The 20,037-nt window shown below is 39.7% G+C and overlaps 1 protein-coding gene across 1 annotated transcript in view; it reads right to left on the bottom strand.

Annotated features, from left to right (window-relative positions):
* The window catches only part of lepr (leptin receptor), a 121,535-nt gene that overhangs the window by 14,506 nt on the left and 86,992 nt on the right, over positions 1-20,037 (bottom strand). The window contains exons 13-16 of the mRNA XM_069938352.1: positions 18,086-18,168; positions 10,641-10,857; positions 10,260-10,451; positions 6,006-6,107 (exon numbers count right to left, since the gene is read on the bottom strand). Of these exons, the coding sequence (XP_069794453.1) occupies positions 6,006-6,107; positions 10,260-10,451; positions 10,641-10,857; positions 18,086-18,168 (594 nt within the window). The remainder of the gene's footprint in view (positions 1-6,005; positions 6,108-10,259; positions 10,452-10,640; positions 10,858-18,085; positions 18,169-20,037) is intronic.

Genomic DNA, 20,037 nt, shown 5'->3' with positions numbered 1-20,037 from the left:
TTGGGCAGTTCCTTCATGCTTCCACACTTGCCATCACTCTGATACAAGTTAATCTTGGTCCAGAAAATTAACTCATAGGATCTGTCCACAGATCTTCTTTTTCCAGAATTCTGCAGACTCTTAAATACCTCTTGGCAACCTGTAATTTTGTCATCCTGTTTCTGTAACCAACTAGTGGTTTGCATCTTGCAGTGTAGCCTCTGTATTTCTGTGAAGTCTTCTGTGGACATTAAAATATCCACACCTGCCTCCTGAAGAATGTTTTTGATCTGTCAGACAGGGTGTTTGGGGATTTTTCTTCATTATGATGAGAATTTTTCTGTCCTCAGCAGTGGAGGTCTTCCTTGGAATATTAGTCCCTTTGCGATTACTGAGCTCACCAGTACGCTCATTCTTCTTAACGATGTTCCAAACATATTTTGATAATCCTAAGTTTGGGCAATGTCTCTTACTGTTTTATTGTTTTTCACCTTCATAATGACTTCTTTGACTTTCAATGGTAAAATACAGGTCCTCGTGTTGAAAAATGGCAACTACAGACTCCAAAAGTGATGAAAAGCTTAAAATCAAGCCCAGCTCTCTTATATCATCACCAATGAAGCAATTAAACCTACCCGAGTACTCTTAAACACCTGTGAAGCTAAATGTCCCAAACATTAAGGAGGGCACTGCATCATCGTGTCCCTCAGTCAGAGCCACTCAGTTCAATCAATGGCCATAATCAGTGTCCATTCAACACAATAGACAAACTGAGCCTATCTGTCTCTGTGGGAAACCCAACAGATTCCCCCCATAGGACAGTACAGTGGCACAGCAGTTAGTAGCCTCACAGCTACAGAGAGCTTAGTTCCATGCTGACCTGCAAGGCTATCTGTATAGAGTTTGCACATACTTTCTGAGACTGAATGCTCCATTTCCTACCACACTACAAATAGGCTAACTATCCACTTAGTGTAAGCATGTGGCAAAAGAAACCACAATGACATATAGGAGAAAATTAGCAGCAGAGCTACATGGTAAAGAAGAGTGGGATTAAATAAGTATGTTCTGTGGATGATACTGTTCCATACCTTTGCTCTCCTGTACTTAAAAAAGGAACAGCCATATTTTCAGCTACATTTTTTTTTAAAGTGACTTCCATCCTTGTGCAGTAAGTATTATTCTACAACTATTGACAGCACAAGGCAATAACGAATCGGGATTCTGAAGCTAGGTGGCTCCAATAAATCCATGCTGGTTTTCAAATCCAGATGATAGGCAGCCTAATGATCTTTGGCACTTCTGTGATTCCAGCTTTTTAAAAAAAAAATCAATTAAACCCAAAAATCATTGAATACAATCAAATCTATTTGAACTCCACTGGAATACTGTCAAGTGTTTTTGAGCTCTTCCAGAAGCACAAGTTTCAGGTTCTGTTGAAGTAGATTGAGTAGACTTGGAAGTTTGTGTCCTTAAGTCAATAAGGTAACAAAAGCAGCAGCTAAGAGTTTAGAGAAGTAATCTAGTTCAAGAGAAATACAAAAGCTGCATGTCACCTTAAGGTGTAATTTATTATGCCTGATAACTACTGAAACAATGTAAAGGAAATAAGGGCTATTATAAGAATACATTACAGTACATTTCCCCATATCCAAAGTTCTGAATACCAAAAAGATCCAAAAACCAAATTTTTTGTAACACTGACATGACGTCACAAGTTGAAAAAAATTTATCACCCAACTTTCCCATGTGGGGCTCTGTTGGTGCCAGTTTGATAACAACAAAGCTCTCGTGCACTGTATAAAGATATAGTTGCAAATGGCAAAAAGGCCATGGATGCCAGTGAAAAGAAAAAAGAGGAAGCATTTATGTTTGCCTATAGAAAAAGTCAAGTTGTTGGCAAAAATGGACAGCGGTGTGTTATGAAATGTTTATAAAATTATGATAAAATATAGATCTTAAAGGGGTAAGATTTAGAGGTTTTGTTATCAGGTCACATTCCACAAACAAACATCTCATTTGCCAGACAAGAGATATGCAAGGGTAGACTTTGTGTCTACAGTTGGCTTTGCAGAGATAATGGAAGAGCTTGTGAGAGTTTCACAAGTAGGTGTTAATGGGCCAGCATGTTTGAACAGTGTCCAGGCTCAAGAACAGAGAGGTCTTTTGCTTTTAAACTGGTGCCAGAGTTTTAAATGTCTGGTTGAAGTTTGTCATCCTAAGAGGGACCATGTGGTTTTGCAAACAGAGAGAAAGCATCCATTGTTTGGGAGAGTATTCTGCAGCAGTTTGTGGGGAAGGATGCAAGTTTGCAGAGCTGCTGCAAGACCCCATTTCAAGACAGATTTTGAGTTCTGGGTTCAGCCTATTCTAAATCTCTGTAGTCAACTGCAGAGATTGTGGCTAGTTATTTTGTTTCTCCTGAAATAGGGGAAAAGAAGAACTCCTTGTGGTAACTTGTAAGAAGAAGTTATCTTTTTGAAAAACCCAAGAGGGGGCAAGTTTCTTCGGTAACACACTTCAGTGGCTGATTGAAGGAGATCAGTTTGTGTGTCTCTCTGAAACCAACAAAGACCTTCCTGAGGGGTAACAACTTAAGTTAAAGCACCAAAGCCTGGTGAATGTAATATCTATACAATTCTGTGCACAGTATGGAAGATTGCCTGATAACAGTGAAAGTGAATGATTGGACAGTGAAAAATAATTTTCCTGAACACACATAAACATTACATATATGTGCCCTTAGAATTAGAAGGGGGTTGTTAGGTTAAAAGTAAAGTTGAGTATTGATTTTATTATTATTTATTTACAAAAAGTTTTCTTTAAGAAGCCATTGTCTTGATGAATTTCTATTGCTGCTAGTTTTAGAGTCCTTTGGGCTCGTAACATGTGTAAGTGTGAGACATCTTATAGAAGAGTACAGTGTTAGAGCGACCACAATCTTTTACCTAAAAGAAACAGAAGAATAATCTGTTGAAGTTCTATTCTGAAAGAGATGAACAGAAGCTAAAGAAAGATAGAAAAACTGCATAAATCTACAAGTGAAGACGATGATCGTGAATTGACGGAGTGGATCCGACAGCATCACAGTGAACACCTGCTACTTAATGAATTGCTGATCATGAAACATGAAAAGCTCCATCATAATGATCTGAAAATTAAAGGGAACCATGAATGTTCACCAGGCTGGTTGAGTAAATTTAAGAAAAGACACGGCATTAAATTGTTAAAAATTGGTGGTCATAAAGCATCTGCTGATCACAAAGCAGGGGAGAAATTCATTGACGAGTTTGCCAAGATTATCGCTGATGAAAATCTGACCCAAAAAAATACTGGATAGAGCTGATGATACAGCCCCAACAGGAATAAAGGATGCCAAGTTCAGAATAACTGTGACGGGATGTGCCAATGCAGCAGGCATGCATAAGCGTAAGATGGCTGTAATAGACAAAAGCTTGTGCTCTCATTATTTTAAAGGAGTGAATTTCTTACCATTCCCTTATCATGCAAACAAGACTTTTTTTTATTCCTCCAGCTGAAAATCTCATCAAATATTCACATCATGAACCTTCCCCCAAATGTGACTTCCTTCATACAGCCCATGTGACCAAGGTATCCTTACATCAATGAAGAGTGAATAGAAAAACAATTTCTTGAACAACACGCTATTATCAGTGAACAGAAGCTTGGGTGTGGCAGGTTTCCAAAAGGAGTTTAGATAAAGGATGCATTTATGCTGCTGCCAACACTTGGAATAAAGTGACTAAAGACATGCTTGGCACAATCCCTGACCTGTAACTATGTTCAGTGATGATGATGTACAAGATGGTGATTTTGAAGGATTCTGTATGTCAGGCGAGGGAAAAAAATGTGGCATGACCTCCTTACATATGCAAAAGGTATATGTTCAGAGTCTGTCAGTGAGCTGGAAGAAGTGGATATTGAAGAAGTTTTTAAAACCTCAATAAGGAAGCTCCAGTTGTTCATTCACTGACCGATGGTGAAATAGTTGAAACTGTTCTGCATCAAAATGCGGGGAGAAAATGACACTGTGTATATTCAAGAGGGAAATGTTTGTGTGTATTTTGGTCAGTATGGTTCATAGTGTGAAAAATAAAAAAAAATTTTTAAATGCGTGTGATGAAGATGACTTGGTTTATTGCAGAATAAAATGCTTAAGCTGGATGTTTATAAATCTAAATTAAAATGGGAAAAAGATTTATCCATATCTATTTCTCAGGATGATTGGATGACCTTGTGTGAGGATGGTATGACTCAAATTGTAAATGTAAGATATAGATTGGTTCATTATAATTTTCTTCATCAGTTATACTTAACTCCAAAGAAATTAAGGAAATACAAGTTTATTTCTTCTGATTTATATTTTACATGTCATAAGGAAGTTGGTTCTTTTTTCACATTCCACTTGGTTATGCGAGACGGTGAGACCTTTTTGGTACAGAATTAAGTAACTTTTAGCAGCTGTTTTCAAACCTAAAATTCTATTTGATCTTTTGGTATTTTTATTGGGTTATATTAAGAAATTGAGCTTGGAGTTAAAATTGAATAAATTTCAAATTGCTTTCTTTGAGATTAGCTGTGGCTGGGAAATGTTTGGCAATTGCTTGGAAAAATGAGACCAATTTGAGTATTCAACGATAGCATTTGGAAATTAGATCTTTTATTCCACTGAAAAAGATAATATACAATTTACAGAATAATTATTCCTTCTTTGTTAAAACTTGGAGCCTGTATATGGAATATATACAGTTGAATTTTTGAATTTTTTCCCCCCACGTATTGGTGGTGGTACCCCAAACCAAGGCAAATAATTGATGGGTGTTATGTTAGTTGATCTCCTCCTTTAGTGGGCTGATATCGCCTCAAACCGTGCATCTTGGCGCCTCACAGTTTGGCGGGCAGCAACCTCCTTTGAAGAAGACCGCAGAGCCCACTTCACTGACAAAAGGCAAAGGATGAAAAACCCACACCCAACCCCAACCAACCAATTTTCCCCTGCAACCGCTGCAACCGTGTCTGCCTGTCCCGCATCAGACTTGTCAGCCACAAACGAGCCTGCAGCTGACGTGGCCATTTACCCCCTCCATATATCTTCGTCCGCAAAGCCAAGCCAAAGAAGAAGAAGATGGGAGGGTGTGGGTTGAAAAAGGTTAAAATTTTATGTCTTTCTTTGTATTTTTATTGTATGATTTAATATGATTATTAATTTTTTTTTAAAAACGATGACTTAGTTAACACTGCAGAAAAAAGTGCCTGTATGGTGAAAATGTGTGATGGACCTATTGAAGAACTGGAGCAGCATGCATTTGTAACAGACCAAGAAATCATGTCAGTTTATAAAATCAAAGAGAGACTTCTAAAGAGGCAGACGACACTGGAGGAAACATATGAAAAAGCCATCGAGGAGAATTACTTGTGTTTGGTGCTGCATTTATCGTAATTTGTAAACAAATATCAAGTTGTTCTTTGGTATGTATTAAACATTATTTTTTGCTTGACAAGCCTGTTGTTATTTTTTGTTGTTGTTTAACTGTTGATACAAATATTCTGCTGATGCCACCGGGCTTCTTAAAGCCATTATTCCAGTAACCAAAAAAAAATCCGGTCCCAAGTATTTTGGATACACGAAAGCGTATTGAATATGGTTTAACAATTACAATTTTGACAACATAGGTCAAACGAGTACTGAGAGAATGAAGCCATAGAATAATATGATAAAGAAAAGGAGGGAGATGAAATTAGGCCTTTATAGTGGGGCCATCTCAAAAAATCTTGCAAAAGCAGTAAAAGACCCAAACACATGCTTCTTATTTATCCTCTTGACTTCTGTTTTTTTTTTTTTTTTTTTTTTTTTTTTTTCTGTTTAGCACCCATGTCTGACATCAAAGGAATCCATTGTGCAAATAATAGAAATTTACCTAAATGTTGAGCAATATGTTACATGATTGCCTTCTCCTCCTGTACATTGCCAATTAAATGCTCTCCACCAAAAAATTAAATCATACCTTCATTTTTCATCTTCAGATAAATGCTTCTTGGTTGTCCTTCTTTTTCAAAGAAAATTGGATATACTGTCAGTTGGTACTGAGCAGATGGATAAAAGTGGTCTGTAAAAACAACAAAAAATCGTCATGTCAAACTAAGCCACTTGCACCATAATACTGTCTCTAATCTGCTGCTCTGCTCTTGGAGCCAATACTGTGTGCCTGATTCAGTTACATTTCTGGTCAATAGTGATCCCTGGGATATTGATGATGGGAAATTTGATGAGATCAACATCATTCAATATCTGGTCAGGTGATTATATTTTGTTTGTTGGTGATCCCGGCAGTTGTTTGACAGTACACATATCTAAACTGACATCAAGGCTATTTAACATAAACTACTATCCCAGAGCAGAAAGTCAACTCCTAAATTTAAATTTTAAAATTTAAAACCCACACAGACACAGAGAGAATGTATAAAATATTTTCAGACAGCGCAGGATTCAAACACCAGTCTCAACTGTTGACGCTGTAGCAGCTTTGCATTAACCGCTGTGCTCATCACGCTTCTTTCAGATATAGAAACTTGTGCTAAAGTTGTTAGAAATCATAACTGGAGCATTATTAGGTTAGAAAAAGATTGATGATGAAACAAACAATTGTTGCTAGGACAATAAACTATCACCAGTTTGAAGATGGGCAGTGACAATGCTGAAAGACCAAAGGAACTGTTCACACTAACCATACGAGACTCTCATATTAACGAAACAATATTTATTTATTGGTATATATGGATACTTTTGCTGCCTATGTATAGTTTGTCTGTATGTGTATTATGTCTGGTTGTCTGTCTGCATATTTTTCACTAGGACCATAAAATGCTGCTTCTTCCATTTGTACTGTCCAATCAGATGACAATAAACTTAACTTGAACATCGTTTGAGTGTTGACATAAAAATTTATGTTTAGAAGGAGATCTTTATCCTCTTATAAGCTCTTCAAAGCCATTTTTTTCCACCTAAGTATTCTAATAAGGGCAAGAATGCCAACTTAATGTCATTGCCACAAACTCCAACAAACAAATATATTTGAGTTGGAATGACCATGGAAGAGCCCTTTGTTCTTTCTCAAATAGTGGCATGAAATGAATTATGGACGTGAAATGAGATTTTGGTATTATTCCAAATTAGGTAATAACAATTCAGCAACCTGGCTTACATACTGTACAATTTCCTTTTCCATTAATTTAATTTTGAACCACTAGCAAAGCCCAAAGTCACCTCTTTATATCTGCCCAAGACATTTCCATAACAAAATGTTACCTTTGAAGAGAGGTTTCAACCAGATAATCTGCTCTAGTGCAAAGGTTGAGAATGATTCAACAACTTCTGATTTCCAGGTTTGTAATACCAGCTGAAACAAACTAAGAAATCTGAGGAATTACATTCGCATGTTGTTGAATATAGTTCTGTGATTGTCAAGGTGAAATCTTACAAATTCTAATCATAAACCTAATGATTAGCTTGTGAATGGTAAATAAACGAATGAGATCCGATTAATAATCTCACAAACTAAACTAGTGATAAAGTATGTCGACAATTAAAACATTCCATTCCATAATTTGACTGTAATTGATTTAGAATTAGAAGGAAATGTGAGGAAGAGTTGCTAAAAGCTTGGTCTGAAACATTCAGAGACGTTTCAGAGAAGGATGAAACCGGAAGCATTCAGGAAAAAAAATCCATGCTATGAAGCTCTTTTATTAAGCTAGTTATAGGTTTGCATGAATGGTGTCAAAATAATTGCATATGGATTCCTTAGAGAAGGGTTAGTTTGGCTTTATTTATCAGGGAGAAGGTTAGAGAGCTGCAGGGCCAACTGAATGGATATCAGTTTTAACTGAATATCAATTTTAATAGACTTAAATCAGAAGAAAACACACAGCACAAACATACTAAGTGTGGCAGCCAGACTATCTATTAACTCTTACTCCTCAACTTTCCATCCCTTCCCTTTCTCTACATTGCTGTTAAAGTATTATCATCAAGGATGAGCCTTTACTTTCAGGTGATAGACAGCATTAAAAGTGGAACTGTGAGGATCTGAATTTCTTTTGCGTCCTATGACAAATTTGCCTGACCTAAGGTGGAAAATAAATTATAAAGCATGTAATAAAAATGTCTTGAAAGATTAAGCTCTCTATTATTTCTGGTTTGGATCCTCAAACATTTATGGCCCCCAGCACCGACGTCCTCTAGTGCACAATAACTTTAAATGTGTTTGTCCAGTTATTTTGAGAATCAGATGGAATCCTGGTGTACTGCAATATAAAACCTCACTGAGCCAGCATTATTGTCTTCTTCTTCTTATGACTAGTTTCTCTTCAGTTGCCTTATTTAAGAGGTTCAATGTCAGCCAAGGTAATTGGAAAACTGCATACACGCGAGTGTTTTTTGCCCATTTTGATTCACCAGTATATTGAATTTTAAACAAGGGGTAAACATGCCTATTATCCACTTGACTGTTTGCAGTGGAATAATAAGTTTGCTGCTCTAGGATTTTTTTAAATGGAATAATTCTCTCATATTTGAATTGTACTTTGGTTGGTGCTCAGAGATTTTCCTAACTTCCACCACCTACCACCAGACACATCTTCCCCTTCCCTCCCCTCTCTACCTTCTGCAGAGACCACTCCCTCCACAACTCCCTTGTCCGCTCATCCATTCCCTCCAATCGCTCTCCTCGTACCTACTCCAGTGACTGCAAGAAATGCTACACTTAAATTGCATGCCCCATTGCCACACTGATGTCGATTCATGGCCTCTTGTACTGAATGGTGGAGGAATTATACCTTGTATGACATCTCAGCAGTCTCCAATCAGACAGTATAAATATCAACTTCTCCAATTTTGTTTAACCCCTCCCCAGTCACTCTTTTTTCTTCATCTCTCTGTCTCGCTTCTTCCAGCTCTTCAATCCCCTTCCTTCTCCTATCTGAGAGTTACCTTTCTTAGCCCTCTGCACTTACCCCTATCACATCTCAGTTTCTTTCTAACCTTCCTCCTCCCACCTGCATTCAACTATTATGGAGTAGTTTGTGCTCTTCCCCCTTCCCCATCTTTTAATTATGGGCCTACCTTATTTTTTTGCACTCCTGAAGATAAACTCAGGCACAAAACATTGAGTGTCTTGTGCTTTCTATTTTTTCAGTATGATCTCCTGAGCTTCTCCAGCACTTGTGTGTACTGAGCAAAACCTCATATTCTGAAATGAGTAGTATGAACAATAAATTTTTTGAATTTCAAGTGATGACTCCCCTCTCTCTCCTTGTCTACACCTTCTCTTCTCCATTCCCCCCTCTATTTTTCCTCCCAGAGTCAGCGCCAGAACGCATGTTAGAGAGGGCTATTAGTGATTTTGAGGGACCTGTCAACCAAATATGTGGGGGTTGTTGGCAGGGATCTACCTGTCTTTAACACCATCCGCCCCTCCAATGTGGGGCATAAGGGCTCACTTTTTAATTGCATCAAGCGTCACTAGATGCTATTGATGCTTGACACATGCTAGTGACGTGGCTGGAGCGGGTGGAGATTCACTAGCATGCATCAACCTAGACCCTAGATGCTACTAACACGGGAGGGAGTGGGGTGGATCTGACAGCCAGGGATGGCCACGACTGTACTGGGGAGCACAGCACCTCATTTGGGGGAGCAATGCCTGTGGATGCCCCCCTTGGCACCAACCCTGTTTTCTCCCCTCTTCAACTCACTCCCACCCTGGCCCCTCCCCATTCTATCCCTCCCCGCCCCCCCATTAGATTGTCCACTCTCTCTCCCTCACAGGTCCATCTGGTCTCTCTTTATAACATCATTCCCACCTTCTCAGATTCCATCACTGGCAACCTTGTTACCCACTCAAATGTGGGTGACCCAGTTTTTTCCACCTGACCCCCTTGGTTCTCCTTGCCTCGCTCTCCCTTTGCCTGACATCTGCCAATCTACTACTTCTGTCACCTCCACCTGGCTTACCAATCTCACATGGAGCTCTGGCCTTACATCTCCCACCAGTCCTGTCCTACTCTGCCCTATCTACTTCATTCCTTTAGTCTAAATCAAGGGCTTCAGCTTGAAACATCTACCACTCTTTTTTCTCCCAAATGCTGCTGCTTGGGCCTATCTCTCAGAGTGTGTTTGGTTTCAGATTCCAGCATCTATGATCTCCTGTGTCCCCAGACTAATTCCCAAGTAGGTTTTAAATCACAAGATTTTAACTTACCATGAATGTAGACTCTGGTGAGGTTTATGGAAACCCTCATCCATTTAAAACCTTTCACATCATTATTTGTCTGGCTTTTCCATTCGATCACAAAAGATGTTGGCTGACAAATAAGAGGAATTACTCTCCAAGAAACAAGTACACAACTGCTGTTCATTACAGAGGCATGAAGTGATTGAAAAACAGGTTCTGCTGTGAACAAAAGGAGTGTTTTAAATTACAAGTGATCAAAGTAACACTTTCATATCTCAATTTTCAAAATTATTTGTCGGATTAATAAATCAATTCATAAATTCATTCTTGTCTAATTTTGCAGAGAATACTTTTGCTCTGCAAACCAAACCAACGAGTACAAAATAAACTGCAGTATATTAAACCAACCTTTGCTGCTGTCCTTTGACAGGATTAAGTTAAAATTCCTTCGAGAAGAACCAATAGAATTGAAAGCAATCACAGAGACACTTTTAATTTCATTAGTCAGAGGAAAGCTGTAACTTGTAACATCTCCAACATGTTCCAGCCAGGTAATGTTTTCTTTTGATTGATATTTCAATAAAAAACCCTTCACGCTGCACAAGGCTTCACTTTTTGTCAGAGGCTGTATTTAAAGCAAAAAAAAATCTTATTTTGTTGTCATAATGACTTCAGATTTGTATTGTAATTATTTTATTTTTAATACAATACTAATTAAACTATCCAGAACACCACTTAAAGCTAACAAGATGATTAATGCATGCAAAATAATCAAATCTTCATTTCATAATGTATCGTTATTTACTCGACTGTAACTGTAATGCACACAGTTCTAAAGCAAGGCTCTCCTTAACCACCAATTCCATCCTCCTCTGGGCCAAGTGTCTTAATTTGAACCAGATCATTTACCTTTGCCATGTTGAATCCGAGCATAGTTTTAGATCTACATTTTCAACATCACCCGGTCGACTCATTTCCAACTGATCCTATACCACTTCTGCCTGAGTCTACCTGCCATCCAAACATTTGCTTTAATTGCCTAATATTTTCACATCTCCCATTTGACCTTCTTTTCTCCTCTTTGTGAACTGAAGAATATTCAAAACCTAATCACGTGTCACCTTACAAGTTTCTACCAAAACGTCACCCCTTTGCATACTGACTTACACTGGTTCCAGGTTAAATAAGCCATTGTAGCAGTACACTTGGAGGGAGTGGGCAGAACCAGCGCTAACACCTCCTGTCTGGTGACAGCTAGACAAAACAGCCTCCTATCTACTGGCCACTAACCACTATAGCCATGAGACAATAGTGACTCAGCAGCACCCATAGGTCTACTGAGAAGCCCTGGCCTACTCAAAGTAGCTACGACATGAGGTCATTAGCACGACAGATGTCATGACGCTAGGTCACATGTTGTGTATATTAAGAGTGATAACACTGTAATAAACACTCTTCCCTGGCTGACAAGTTCAGGTGTGGTCTCATTTCAACATGATGGCGTATGATCACAAACATCATCTGCCACTTTATCACGTCAGAGTTACCAATGTGGCAGATGATGTTTGTCCACTCCCTCCAAGCATACCGCTACACCTTGATTTTAATTTTTCATTCTTCTCCCATTTTACTCTTCCATTTCGTGTCACTTTTTCCACATTACAAATCTCCAGGATATACAAGTTCTGTTTGTCCGTGTGTCTGTTCTTTTTTACTTAAAATCAATTCAGGTTGCAGCAATTAATTTGAAAATACATCAAAACTCCCTTGTCAAATTCTCACTGGTGGGAATTGATCTTAAAATGCATCTGCTAAACATGCAAATAAGGCTAAACAACCTCTTCAACTGTCATTGTTCCTGTCATGTTAATTTGTATTTCGAGAGATTGAACTATGAATTTTAAATCTTGAAGCCACACTAAAACTACCTGAGAGCTACCACAACCTAACCCAAGGATCAAAAGAATGCAGCTATTCAATGGAGCCCATATCAGTTCTCAGGCAATCACATCAGTGCCATTTCATCACCTTAATTACCTACAATTTATTCTTTCACACTCTCATAAAATTCCCACCAATTCTCCTGCCACCTATATTGGGTGTAATTCAATAGCCAATTAACCTACCAGCACTTGCTTGTTGAATGTGCAAGGTAACATGAGCCCTGTGGGAAATCTACACCATCACAAGGAGAATGTACAAACACACAAATATGTTTTTTTTTAAACATAGAGCTTACATTCTTTCATTCTGAAGTGTCTCCCTACCTTCTGAGAGTGGCCATTCACACAGGAACGACCAAAACGGCAAGCACCTATATCACACCGTGAATTTAGATAGGATACCTGAAGTGCAGTATTTACGTCCTATTCATTAGCCGGTTGTTCGCAGATTGCCTACAATTCAGTTTAGACTACAGGTGATCCGTGAAAATGTCGAGGGGTTGCAGAGGTAAAATTTCAAAATGGAAATCCCCGTTATGATCTTTTTACACAGACTGCATTCTGGAAAATCAGAAATAATCTCCTGGAATGCAGCGGCTGTGTAAAAAACATAATAGAGCTGAACTCAGCAGTGAAGCCATGTCTCTTGAGATGTGTGAAGCAGCAGATCCAGTAACTGTTCCACTCTGCTTGCTTTTTCACAGGCTCCATTTTCGTCAGGATAACTAAGTCAGCTTTCCAAACCAGAGATCATTTATTAATCAACCCATTTTTTAAAAAAAACAACTCAGACTAAATACCAAATTCTGTTCAAAACTTATCATCTGAGCAAAGACTGCCCATTTAAATTATTCTTCGCAATGTGCGTTGGTTCACCAACATGAGATCTCATCCGCACAAGCGCAACCATTACATCGTTGACTTGCGAAGAGCAGCTCGCATTTTTCGTGCGGGAGTGAGAAAGCGCTAAAACAATGCAAGATCAATGAGAGAGCGATCCACAAATGGAATCAAATCTCTGAACAAGCCCTCCGGAGAAAGAGGAGAGCGGAAAAAATTCCAGAACAACCCAGGTCCCGATGACACACACATATGCAGACCACAAATGAATAGAGGTTATACATGCCAATATCATCCTGTTAAAAAAGAGAAACGTTATTGAACGTTGTATCGAACATCTTCACGCAGCCTAAAAGAAGTGGCGGCACTAGAATGATACTGGATCTGTTGGATCTTAATGAATAAATCTTGTACAGACATTTTAAAATGGATAACATATTATGTGATGCCGCTGTCACGCAAGGGCTATTACAAGGCCTCGATAGATTTGCAAGATGCATATTATTTGATCCAATCTGCCAACAGTACTGGAAATACCTGAAATTTACCTGGAAGGGAAAGTTATGGCAGTATAAGGCTTTGCTGAATGGGCTGAGCTCAGCGTCCAGGGCATTTACCAAGTTACTGAAGCCAGTGTTTGCAAGGCTCAGGAAAGAGGGGCACATGATAATGGGATATCTAGATGATATCTTTATTGTTTGCAGATTACTTGAGGAAACAAAAAAGGCAGTAGCTGCCACCTCGAGCTGTCATGTGGGGTTTCTTACTTACCCCGAGTAATCAGTGCTAATACCTACTAAGAGGCTAAAATTCTTTGGCTTCATTATTGATACAGAAGCCATAAAAGTTACCCTGCCTGAGGATAAAGTGGCAGAGATTAGAACAGCCTGCAGAGGACTCATGACAGAATCTTGTCCCTCCATAAGAAAGGTGGCCAGGTTGATTGGAAAACTGATGGCAGCCTTCCTGGTGGTACAATATGGTCTGCTAAATTACAGATTCCTGGAAAGGGACAAAATCTCAGCTCTTAAGGCGGCTAGGGGACATTTTGACAGGCTAATGATATTAACCAGAGGCTAAATCCAATCTCGCAGGGTGATCAACAATATCTGAGCTAGGATCAAGCTCAGAAAGGTAGACCTGGAGATCAGGTCCGATGCTGGTGGCGAAGGTTGGGGAGCCACGAATCTAAAGGTCTCTGTTGGAGGTAGATGGACGGACAGAGAGCTCAGGGAGGCTTCAAAATACAGTATCAATTATTTGGAAATGCTGGCGGGCTTATTAACACTAAAGTAATTCTGTCCGAAGGAAGCTGACATTCATCTATTGCTGAGGTTATATAACACTTCAGCAGTAACCTACCTCAACAATATGGGAGGTGTCAAATCTTCCTCCTGTAACAAGCTAGCCATTGAGACTTGGCATTGGTGCATTAAAATAAATATTTGGGTTACAGCCACCTACCTACCGGGTTGGATAAACACCCAAGTGAACCTGATGCCCAGGAAATTCAATGATAGCACTGAATGAACTCTGGGGAAGAGATAATTTAAACTGCTAGCAGACACCTTTGGCATGCCAGAGATAGATTTACTTGTGTTCTGGCTGAATTCTCAGGTTCCGAGGTTCATGTCCCAGCTGCCAGATCCCCAAGTGGAGCCCATTGATGCCTTTACCCCACATTGGACTAAATATAATTTTTATGCATTCTCCCAGTTCACCTTGGTGCCGAAATGCCTGAATAGGATACAGGAGGACTAGGTCCCCTGTTGTTCATAATTTAATGATTTGGATGATGGGGTGGTTAACTGGGTAAGTAAATATGCAGATGATACAAAAATAGGGGGAGTGGTGGATAGCGAGGAAGGTTTTCAGGGATTACAGAGGGATTTGATTCATCTGGAAAATTGGGCTGAAAGATGGCAGATGGAATTTAATGTAGAGAAGTGTGAGGTGCTTCATTTCGGAAAAAATCATCGAAATAGGACATTTGTAGTAAAGAGGAGAACATTGGGGAATGCACAAGAACAAAGAGATCTTGGAGTTATGGTGCATCATTCCTTGAAGGTGGATTCCCATGTTGACAGGGTGGTTAAGAAGGCATTTGGTATGTTAGCCTTCATAAATCATAGCAATAGAATATAGGAGCTGGGAAGTGATGCTGCGACTGTTTAAGACGTTGGTGAGGCCAGGTTTGGAGTATTGTGTTTAGTTCTGGTCTCCAAATTATAGGAAGGATATAGATAAGGTGGAGAGGGTGCAGAGAAGATTTACAAGCATGTGGCCTGGCTTAAAATACCTAGAGTACAGAGAAAGATTGCAGAGGTTAGGACTTTATTCATTGGAACGTAGGCAGTTGAGGGGATTTGATAGAGGTGTTTAAAATTATGAAGGGAATAGATAGACTAGATGCAAGTAGACTCTTCCCCCTGAGAGCAGGGAAACTTGAAACAAGATGACACAAGTTGAGGGTAAGGGGGAAAAAGTTTAGGAGAAACATTAGAGGATGCTTCTTCACTCAGAGAGTGGTGGCTAAATGGAATAATCTTCCGGAGGAAATGGTTGAGACAGAATCATTTTTTTCATTTAAGAGGAGGCTGGATATATACATGGATATGAGGGGGTTGGAGGGTTATGGGTGGAGAATAGGCGGGGAGATCTACCAGAATTGTTTGAGTGAACCTGCGTGGACTTGTAGGGCTGAGATGGCCTGTTTCCATGCCATAAACTGTTATATGGTTATATATGGTTACATTGCTAGTTGTGCCAAATTGGTCTTCCCAATATTGGTTCCCCGTACTCCTTAGGCTTATGGTAGGGAGTCCGTTAGTATTCACAAAAAACAAAGGTCTGCTAATCCAACCAGTGTTAAAGGTATCTCATTCATTGCCTCACTTAAGTTTGTTAGGTTGCAAGATTGGAGAGTGAAGATCGACATAAACGCTCTGCAGCTTTAAACTCCGGACATTCTGCGGGCATCTTGGAGAAAGTCTACACAAAAAACAGTATGCCTCCTATGTGGGGAAATGGAAAAAGTACTGTGCCCAAAACGGGCTGAATGAACAGTCAGCCTCTATCGGAGGTGTATTGAGTTTCCTAACTGATAGGTTTTATGTGCAGGGGTCCAGCTACAGTGCGGTGAATACAGCTAAGAGCACACTGGCTGCTTTCTTGATGCTCCAGGACTCTGAACATGAGATGATGAACCACCCCATGATCAAAAGATTCACCAGATTTCATTTGCATCCTCCAGTACCCAGATATAAAGAAATTTTGGACTATTGTTTTAGACTATTTAAGGCTACTGCCACCAACTTCCAGTTTGGATTTGCATAGCCTGTCCCATAAGTGGATCATGTTAGTGGCCTTGACATCAGCCCAGAGGGTACAAACTTTGTCTTGTATTCATATGGACTATATTCGTTGGGAGAAGGACTGTGTAAGCATTCAAGTTAAAGACATTCTGAAACATAACAGGCAAGGGAGAATTGGGACAAAATTTTCCTTGTATGCATACGGAAAGGACAAGCGATTATGTGTGTTGGATTGTTTAAAAATATATGTTGTATGTACAAAAACATATTAGGCCAAATGAGAAATACTTTTTTATATGTTATAAAAGCTGTATTAGTGGGCTACCTCCCAGACATTGGCCAGATGGCAGGAAGAGGTCATGAGAGTGGCTGGAGTGGATATTACATATTTTGGGTCCCACTCAACAAGAGCGATGGCAACCTTGATTGCCAATAGGGCCGAGGATGGAATATCCTCCTCTAAGCAGGATGAAGTACTGAGAGAACCTTTAATAGGTTCCACAGAAAGCCTTTAAATTCAGGGGGGAAGAGTTTCACAGCCTCCATCCAGATTGACAAAGACTGCAGACGAGGGACCCATTGAACTGATTATGGTCTGTCAGACCACCCGAAGGGGATAAGCCAATGGGCTACAAACTCTTATGTTGGTGAACCAACATACATTGCGAAAAATAATGGAACATTAAACGAGCACTTACCTGTGCAAAGTTTGATGATTATTATTTGAGCAATGGGAGCTGGTGAGCCAACGTTCCCACCTCTTCCTCCCTTTCTTGATTATTTATTACATAACAAACATCTTTATCCATAATGTTCATTCACAGGTTTGTGTTATGGTTGGTTCATCCATTTAGGTTTCTCTCCTCCGGACTGTAAAGGAATGGCTACACATGCACGGATAGGGCCTCACATTGACTCACCAACTCCCATTGCTTGAATAATGATCATCAGACTTTGCCCAGGTAAGTGCTCGTTTAATGTTCATTTTTTGATGGTTTTTTTTAAATTCTAAATGAAACAAAACCGGTTTCTCAATTTTACAGGTGGACACCAGAACTTTTCATGATTGACTGCCATGATACTGGCAGAGGTTAGGTAGAAAGGTTAGTTACTCCCTAAAATAGGTTTTCCAAAAGTTTTCCAGAATTACAACATCAGACTGGGGAAATTCCAAATGTTCAGCCATTCTGATACAAGTTGGTGAGACACACTCGTTTGACAATTTTTGGATGTAAGCAAAAAACAAAATACATTTGCCCGAACATCCATTCCCAGGTGGTGACAAGCTCATGGTACACTACACTGTGGCTGTACATTGGTTCAAAACACATACCAGAATATTGTGGTGCAGTAAACTTACTTTTTTTTTTAAAAGTTGATTTGGCTCAAATAAAAAATGATGGTTTTAATGTATAGGTTTGTCCACTTTTTAGGATATCCCTTTCTATCCCTTGAAGCTAAAAGTACATATTAAAGTAAGGCTTCACAGCACACAAAGAATGGAACTAGAAAATTATCAAAAGTCTCGAAACATTCATGGCAATGACACGGACCAACTTATCCACACATTCCAAAATATGTGAAGTACAGTTGTTGAGTTCCCAAAGCAGCCTGAATGAGAGAAACGGTTCAGCAAGAAAGGAATAAGCTGAACTAACTGACCACAACACTACCTCCTGGTGCTTCACCTTACCGCACCACCACTACCTTGATCAGGGAAAAAAAAACATTTATTTCTAAAAGTAAATCTCAGTACCTTCCACACCAGTGTGATATTTGACTCCTTGGTCAAGGGATCACTATCAATAAATCTCCAAACGTCAGGCCCTGTGGTCGGTGCTGCAAAAGGAAGTAGTAAAATAACAATTAGATTTTAAATATAAATGAATAAAACCAATTCTCAAAATAAGTTAATACAATACCATTTGAAATATTTTGTGATGAAATTTAAAAAGTAAAATTAAAAAGTGTAATAAACACAGAAAACTCTTATTAATTAGCATCTCCAGACAAAACAGTCATAAATCAGTACAGGCCCTTCACAATGCTGTGCCACCCTATGTAAACCTACTCCATATCAATCTAACCCTTCACTCCCCCACAGCCCATAGCTCTCTATTTTCTTGCATCCATGTGCCTATCCAAGAGATTTTTTTCAATGTCTCCCTTGTACCAGCCTCCACTTCTACCCCCAACATTGCATTCCAGGCACTCACCACTCTCGTGTAAAAACCTATCTCTGACGGAGATGTAGGATTTTACACTGACTTTTACACAAGCTTTCCTCCACTCATCTTAAATAGATACACTCTGGTATCAGCCACCGTGGCAAAAAAGGAGCTGACTCTCCACTCTATCTGTGCCTGTCATAATCTTATACACATCTATAAGCTACTTCTCATCTTCTATCAATCCATACAGAAAATGCCAAACTTTCTTCATAAGACATGTTCACCAATCCAGGCAGCATCCTAGTAAATCTCTTCTGTATCCTCTCCATAGTTCCCACATCCTTCCTACAATCAGGCAACTAGAACTGAACACAATACTCCAAATGTGGTCTAACCAGAGTTTGAACATTACCTCATGGCTCCAGAACTCAATTCCCTGATTAATGAAGCCCAGCAAACAATGTGCCTTCTTATCCACCCTATTAACTTCAACACTGATGGATCCATGGTCTCCTGATTTCCAAAACCCTTAAGATTCGTGGACAATTTAACAGAAAAGTCTTCTTTGGGATTAAGCGATTCATGTAACAAGTTTTCAGTTTATGGCCATCATTATATTTATCATGTCAGGTTCCTGCCACGGCATGAAATGGTTCAACAATAACTCACTCTTATTTAAGGAAATTATGTATGAAAAGAAAGTCCTTGGTACACTTGAGGTTAGAGGACAACAGCAGTCCCTTTCGCCTGCTTGAATTGGAGGAAACTTTGATTTGACAACAAGCACATTCAGTAAAATAGTAAAATCCCCATTATCTGGCATCTTTTAGGATCGCAGATGCCGGAAATGAGAATTTTCTGGTTGGCTGACTCTCACTCTTCCTTCTTCTTTCTTTCTTTGGCTTGGCTTCACGGACAAATATTTATGGAGGGGTATGTCCACGTCTGCTGCAGGCTCATTGGTGACTGACAAGTCCAATGCGGGACTGGCAGGCACGGTTGCAGCGGTTGCAAGGGAAAATTGGTTGGTTGGGGTTGGATGTTGGGTTTTTCCTCCTTTGTCTTTTGTCAGTGAGGTGGGCTCTGCAGTCTTCTTCAAAGGAGGTTGCTGCCCGCCGAACTGTGAGGCGCCAAGATGCACGGTTGGAGGCGATATCAGCCCACTGGCGATGATCAATGTGGTAGGCACCAAGAGATTTCTTTAAGCAGTCCTTGTACCTCTTCTTTGGTGCACCTCTGTCTCGGTGGCCAGTGGAGAGCGTGCCATATAACAAGATCTTGGGAAGGCGATGGTCCTCCATTCTGGAGACGTGACCCACCCAGTGCAGTTTGGTCTTCAGCAGAATGGATTCGATGCTTGCGGACTCTGCCAGCTCGAGTGCTTCGATGTTGGTGATGAAGTCATTCCAATGAATGTTGAGGATGGAGCAGAGAAGCGTTCTAGGAGCCGTAGGTGATGCCGATAGAGGACCCATGATTCGGAGCCGAACAGGAGTGTGGGTATGACGGCTCTGTACACGCTGATCTTTCTGTGTTT

Source organism: Narcine bancroftii, chromosome 5 (genome assembly GCF_036971445.1).
Source record: "Narcine bancroftii isolate sNarBan1 chromosome 5, sNarBan1.hap1, whole genome shotgun sequence".
In the NCBI taxonomy this organism is placed as follows: Eukaryota; Metazoa; Chordata; class Chondrichthyes; order Torpediniformes; family Narcinidae; genus Narcine; species Narcine bancroftii.
This window is presented reverse-complemented; position numbering and strand designations above follow the sequence as displayed.